General features: G+C 39.9%; 1 protein-coding gene across 1 annotated transcript; it reads right to left on the bottom strand.

Moving 5' to 3' along the window:
* Nucleotides 1-6,857: 6,857 nt before the first annotated feature.
* LOC106748712 lies at nt 6,858-7,568 on the bottom strand. Its single transcript, XM_014627529.1, has one exon. It carries the CDS (start codon nt 7,566-7,568, stop codon nt 6,858-6,860), a length of 711 nt encoding a protein of 236 aa, XP_014483015.1.
* Nucleotides 7,569-7,745: the final 177 nt, after the last annotated feature.

Here is a 7,745-nt window from a genome sequence, read left to right as displayed (position 1 = left end):
ATCACAAGATTTGGTATATTGTAACAATATTCCCGGACTCATGAACATGATGAAGAAGAACATTCACAAACCAGACGAGTGGCGTTTATTCATTGATTCTTCGATTCGTAGCCTCAAGGCAATATTATTGCATAACACAAATATCCTGGCACCTATTCCAATAGCTCACTCTACAGTACTGACAGAAACGTATGATAACGTGAAAATTGTTCTTGAAAAAATACAATATTCTCATCACCAGTGGCAAATTTGTGGAGACCTTAAAATTATAAATATAGTCATAGATATGCAGAGTCGAAACATAAAGTATCCATGTTTTTTATGCTCTTTTGATAGTAGAGATGAAAAGAAACATTACCGCACAAAAAATTGGCCAAAGAAGCAGCGCTAAAGCCTGGATCCTTTAACGTAGTTAAACCTCCACTTGTTGATAAAGGAAAAATTTTAATCCCGCCTCTGCATCTTAAGCTTGGTTTAACCCCTTAACCTACGATTTAGATTCGAAGATGTTGGGCCGAAATCGTATACAAGCTCGCGCAGCGTTCTGGTCACTCGCACGACTTGTGTAACACGCTGATCGGGCCAAAGCACATTAATCCAACACCCTCTAAATCAAGACCGTCAAAACGTTGTACAGTTTGTCACAAACATAAAAAACGTAAAGAAACAACATGGGAGTGTAAAAAGTGTAAAGTTCCGTTACATGTACCGGAATGCTTTGAACTATATCATATCGTTACAGATTACTAATTTTGTATTTTGGATTTTTGTATAAATAAACATTTTGTAATAAACAATTTGTAATAAACAATTATTGCATCAGGCTGTAATTGCATATCAAATATTCCACGTAATATTCACTTCTGGCCCGACCATCGTACGCGGGCTATGCCCGTAATATTCACTTCTGGCCCGACCATCGTACACGGGCTATGCCCGTAATATTTAAATTTGGCCCGACCATCGTACGCGGGCTCTGCCCGTCATTGTAGGTTAAGGGGTTAATGAAGCAATACGTGAAAGCCCTGGACAAGACAGGAAGCTGTTTTAAGTATATAGCTCAAAAATTTCCAAAATTGAGTGAAGCCAAGTTGGAGACAGGAGTTTTTGATGGTCCACAGATTCGAACCCTGTTCAAAGATTCCAATTTCACCTCTTCTATGAATAGCACAGAGAAAGCTGCGTGGAATAGCTTTCACAAGGTCTCCACAAATTTTCTTGGAAATAACAAAAGCCTGGATTACAAAAAATTGTTAAGTGAGATGGTGAAAAATTATCACGCTCTGGGTTGCAATATGAGCATAAAACTTCATTTTCTACATTCACATGTTGATTTCTTTCCAGATAAACTCGGAGACTATAGTGAAGAACACGGAGAGAGGTGCCACCAGGACATGAAAGATATGGAGAAGAGATATCAAGGAACATGGGGTATCAATATGATGGCTGATTACTGTTGGAATTTGAAAAGAGACACGGTAGCAAATGGTAAAAAACGTAAGCGTCGAATGATCACTTCGAAGATCATTCGAAAGTAAACAAGTTCGGTATCATAAGCGATCAAAAGGAGATCAGACATAGCCTTCTTAAATGTTATTTCCATTTAATTTATTTATGTTCATTTTTTACAATACTTTATTTTTGTTATTTGTGTGAGGCAAGGGGAATACGCTCTAAAAAAGCACCCCGGCGGTTATGGGGTTTAAAATTCAAGGGGTAATAAGAGTTTTTGGTCTAAATTTTGAGGTTATGAAAAATCCTGATATGATGGGGTTAAACGGACCTCGGATTCGGATTCAGCGACCTCGAAAACATATAGTAAACATAGCCAGACCTCATTATTCATTTTTTCAATTTTTTTTGTGGAGCTGTGTTATTGGAACCGAGATCCATTGCTATACACTCCAATATACGGCGAAAATCTATCTCGAAATAGATATCTTCAAATTTTACGATGCCTTTACTTTTCTAATAATGAAAAAGTTTCCAATCATCTTTTGAAAAAAATCAAACCAGTGATAGATCATTTGAAAGAAAAGTTTGGTAATACTATTATTGCTGATGAAAAGCTTTGCATTGACGAAAGTTTAGTCTTATGGAAAGGGAAGCTAAAATTCAAACAATTCTTACCATTGAAGAGACATCGATTTGGTATCAAGATATTTGAATTAGCGGACTGCGAAACAGGATTTCTCTTAGATTTTATAGTATATACTGGCTCAGACACTGATTATGAGAAATTTGATTTAGGCGTTTCTGGTGACATTGTTGCACATTTCATGCAACCTTATTGTAACAAAGGACGTATGTTATACATTGATAATTGGTATACATCTCCACAACTGTCAGACTACTTACATGACGGAAATACTGGTCTTTGTGGAACTGTAAAAAAAAATCGTAAAGGAATGCCAACTCTTACTTCAAAGCTAAATCGTGGTGAAACAGAAGTTGCCCACACCGATTCTTGGATGGTAATCAAATGGATGGATAAAAAGGAAGTTTATGTATTGACAAGTATTCACGAACACCAGTTTTGTAAAACTGGTAGGAAAAACTACAAAACCAATGAAGATATTATAAAACCCGTTTGTATCGTGGATTATAACAAAAATATGGGCAAAATCGATGATATCGACAGACAATTATCTTTGATAGAATCTATTGTATTAGAAAATGTATGAAATGGTATAGAAAATTGTTTTTTCATTTGATTGATCTGATATTGATAAATGCCCACAGTTTATTCAAGATGCTCGCTAAAAATGCGATTTCGTTTCCTGATTTTCGATTGAGCGTCGTAAGAGATATTTTGAAAGTAAATTCTCAAGAAGTTTCATCATTTATTTCGTCTGATCTTAGACTAAATGGACGACATTTCCCCAGAAAAATTCAAGCTTCAGATGATAGTAAAACGGTATCACGTCAATATGTTCTATGCAGTATACACAAAAAGAGAAGTCGATCATCATATGAGTGTAAAGTATGTTGTAAAACTTTATACATTGAACCTTGCTTTGAAATTTATCACACCAAACGATCATTGTCGTAATTTACAAAATTAAAAAAAAACAATAAAAGAATTTTTAAAAAATCAGAAAATAAACAAAAAAACAAAAAAAAATAAAAATAAAAAACAAAAACAATCAAAAATAAAAAAATAAAAAAAAGAAACATAATTCCGCCACAGCCGGTCCCAAGCCCGTGTTCAAAAGAAGAGGGTGTTTCGAAATCATACGTGATGAAAGGAGTAGTTTTTGTAATATTATAGGGGTTATATCCAGGTGTATTGTGTAAAAATTCTTTTATTGTGTTTTTGACATTGGATTTTGATTCTACATCGAAAAATACATCGGAAACATAAGTATATCTGCACTTTCAAATAAAAAAAATTAAAATTGCGTGATAAAAGGGGTAGTTTTTGTAATTTGATAGGGGTTGTTTTCAGGTTTATTGTATTTTTGACATCAGATTTGGATTCTACGTCGAAAAATACATCGGAAACGAATATTTATACTTACAAATTGATGTGAAAGAAGTATTTTTTTCGAATTTGAAATTTTATATACGGGCTGATCCCTTGCGGACCGGAAAGCCAATATATTGGCGTTACCCATGATCGATACTTAGTATATGGTCAATCCATGATATAAGATACTTTTTTTACCACTTTACTAAGGCGGATATGCCCTCTCAAATCCCGGCCCTCCAAAAGTTAAAATCTCTACCACACCCACAAACAATAAGAAGATGGTTTGCAAAAGTCGATCTTTCATCTGGAATCAGCAAATCCGTACTAAGCAGCATTAGTCAAATGATCGAAAAAGAACGCTACAGTAGCAAAAAAGAATTGCAATTTGGCTTACAAATCGATGAAATGTCGATCAAAAAGCTAATAGAGTTGCGGAATAACAGTTGGTACGGCTTTACGGATATTGGATTGGAAAGCAAAAGCAAATCCGAGGAAGCTTCGTACGCTCTCGTTTTTATGGTCGTTTGTTTTAACGGGCACTTTAAAACGCCAATCGCATACTATTTTTTGAAAGGCTTGTCAGATGATGGCAGAACGAATATTTTGAAAGAAATATTGATAACTCTTCACGAATACGGCATTTCTGACGTATGGTCTGTAACATTTGACGGGGCGTCAACAAATTTATCGATGGTAGCAGCTCTTGGAGCCACTGTGAAAGACGCCGATGCCGATTGTTATTTCAAACATCCTGTGCATAGTGAGCCGATTTTTGTAATACCAGATGCGTGCCATATGCTTGAACTAATAAGGAATGCCACAGCTAAGTTCAATTTATACGATAAGAGTGGTTGTGTAGTTCAATGGCAATTTATCCAAAAATTAGTGGAAGTGCAAGAGCAAGAAGGCATGCATTTGGGTACGAAAATCCGTCGTAGGCATATTGATTTTTATAGGGAAAAAATGAAAGTTAAATTAGCTGCCCAGACCTTTAGTACACGAGTGTCGGGTGCTCTGACTTACATGGAAAGTAATTCTTCCGATTTTCAAGGTGCAAGTGCAACTGCATTATTTTGTAAAAATATTAATGATGCTTTTGACATTCTCAACTCTAAATCTAAGTACGGAAAAAACGAATTTCGAAATGCAATTTGTCCTGAAAACGTTGATGCTATCAGAAACAAAATTGATATTTTAGTAGATTATATATAAAATTTGCAATATAACGAAAATGGGACGAAAAAAAAAAATCCTTTTAAGTACACGAAAGACGGGTTTTTGGGGATTCATCGTAGGCTTGAGAAATTCTCTTGCTCTTGCCAGGTATCTATTTTGTTATAAATTACAATCGTATTTTTTAACTTACAAGTTATCTCAGGATCATCTAGAAACTTTTTTTTCTGCTGAGAGCAATGGGTAGATTCAATAACAATCCGTCTTGTTACCAACTTATTTGTGCTTATAAAAAATTAGTAAGCCATGTAAATTCCATAATTGTGCCGCAAGGAAATTGTAGTCCACAAGATGATACTACAATTTTAAACACTGATAAAAAATGCTCTGGTAACGAAACATCAACAGCTTCTTTAATCACCTTTGATCACGACTACAGCAACAATAGCTATTTGTTCTGGTCTTCTTATAAAGAAGACGTTGTTCAATACATATCTGGATATATCGTTAGAAGCTTGAAAAAGACATTAAATTGTCCAATGTGTATTAGTTGCTTAGAATCCAAAGAAACTACATGTAGCTTAATCAAAATTAAGAACAAACCAAGGTTTATCAGCGAATCCTCAACAGAAGATCAAAAAGGTGGCTTAATATTTCCCTCACCTGATGTTGTTACTATTTGTAAATTATGTGAAAGAATTATAAGAACTGAGGATTTATTTTCTGTCGAAAATATTATATACGATTTATTAATGTTGCGCGCTAGAATCATTTTATTGCCAATGAAATTGTTTGAAAGTTTAAATTCTTTTGTTGAACAAGATATTATGTCAAGTCACAAAACAAAATTAATAGATCTCATAGCAAAAAATATTTTACTTTAAGATTGCACCATGAAGCTCGCTCTTTACAAGATAATATACAACGTATAAGAACGTATCATAACAGATTAGTAGTTTTTAAAAATCAATAAGTAATATTTATTTCGACACTTATAAAAAATTTGTTACTTGTATGCTTATAACATTTATTATGTTGCTTTTACATTAAAAAACTATCATATTTCTATTATACACCTTTTGTACTATCATTTTTGCATTATCATTTTCTTTTATTGCTTAAAAAAGGAACCAAATCGTTTCATTTATAAGTATGATACTGGAAGAAATTAAATACAAGCACTGTGAATAAATTTTTACACAATGATACATGAATAAGTAATATTTGCACAAAAGAGTTGCATAAAAACAAAAAAAAACAAAAAAATTCCGCGACGGAGAATCGAACACTCGAATTCCGCGCGGAGCAAAATCTTTAGTCCACGCGGCTAACGTGGCTCAGATAGTAATTAGACAGAGATTATAGTTAAGTTGTACTCAGGTTGGAGGGGCTTCAGTTAAGGCGTGGGTGGGAGAGCTCCCTCTCTCTCTCGCGTTTAGTGGCGTAGAAGGACTATCCCCACTCTCACTTTGTACTCCCTCCAAAGAGAGAAAGACAGCACGATGTTAGAGTGAGATGGTTTCCCCAGACCCCCACTTCCGAGATGTAGGCCTCACCGGGTTATATGGGATGCGCAGTCTATTGTATAAGTCTATGCGCTAAACGCTGTAGTCGCGAGAGAACAAAATGGCCGCAGCGCGGGACGCAGAAATCGAAACGCTATTTACAGTGAGAGCTCGGCTCGTTAGGACGCGGAGCCGGCTCCTTCTCTCACGCGGGGAGAGATACGAGACGCAGGCCGCTCAAGGCGTCGCGAGGGCGACGGAGGTCGGAGGGCGACGGTCGCGAGAGCGAGCGGCGGCGAGAGGCGTCGCGAGGGCGATCGGCGGCGAGCGGTGTCGCGAGAGCGATCGGCGACGAGAGGCGTCGCGAGGACGACGCGTGGCACAGGGATGTCACTCGCATACGCGGGCACTAAGCTGTTGCGGAATCGCGAGCGGTGGAACACAGGCACTGATACGCGCTGGTTCGTAGTGTCGGAAGCGGAACGCACAAGGGAGAACACCGAGGAACACTCACGAACACGTCCGTGTTGTCCAGAGTCCGAGAAGGAAGAGGGCGAGCCGGGGTCCTGGCACGACCGCCGGGACGCTTCGAAACAAAACACGATCGCGCCACAGAACACGTGGTTGGCCGATGGGGTCGCGTGACACTCTCGTGGTTCGGGCGGTGCGCGCAACGCGCCGGAAAAACCAGGTGGCGCTGGAGCCGGTCAGAAGACCGGGCGCGATTGCAGAACTTGCTTCCTCATACGTGAGGCCGCCCTATGCGGTGGCGCCGCCGGTGACGGCAGGCGAGGCTCGACCGCCACATCCAGTCTCCCCCCAGAGACATTCGTCTCCGACGAAGGGAACGATACATTCTTCATGCACGTGGAAGGTCGAGGAGTGGTGTTGTCTGCTGTGGCCGGTTGGGGCGTCTGGTGGCTATTTGATGCCGCCAGCTGGGGCGGCTGGTTGCTGTTTGATGCGGCCGGCTGGGATGGCCGGTTGTCGGCTAGTTCCAGGAAGGCTGGCTTAAGACCATGAGTAGAAACGGTCTTGTCCTGGCCGTTGACGCGGATGACGTAGGTTTTCTCGTTTAACCTTCTGACCACTTCGTGTGGGCCCGTGTATGGTGGTTCTAGCGGCTTGCGTATGGTGTCCACCCTCTTGAAAACGTGTGTACACGACTGCAGACCGTTCAGCTGGAATGGGTGTCGTATAGAGTGGTGGGCCGCTGGGACTGGTCTCACCACGCGGATGAGGTTCTGGAACTTACTCAGGAACTCCTGCGGTTCCGCTGGCACGCTGTCTGTAACAAAGAATTCTCCGGGGATGCGTAGGGCCACGCCGTACATCTCCGCCGGAGGTGCTTGAAGATCCTCCTTGAAGGCCGTGCGAGGGCCGAGGAGGGCTGAAGGCAGCAGGTCCGGCCAGGGCATGTGAGGGTTGCACATCAGATTCGCCTTGAGCGTGCGGTGGAGACGCTCGACTATCCCATTGAATTGCGGGTGGTAAGGTGTGGTGCAGGTCCGCTTGACTTCTATGATCCTTGTGATCGAGATCCTTTCAGGACGCCATTTGCGACTTGTCGAGAAGATTGCTGCTGGTCCTCACGA

Source organism: Dinoponera quadriceps, unplaced genomic scaffold (assembly GCF_001313825.1).
Source record: "Dinoponera quadriceps isolate SergipeBrazil2010 unplaced genomic scaffold, ASM131382v1 scaffold3111, whole genome shotgun sequence".
Classification (NCBI taxonomy): domain Eukaryota; kingdom Metazoa; phylum Arthropoda; class Insecta; order Hymenoptera; family Formicidae; genus Dinoponera; species Dinoponera quadriceps.
The sequence above is the reverse complement of the archived record's forward strand: the minus strand, read 5'-3'. Positions and strand labels throughout refer to the sequence as shown.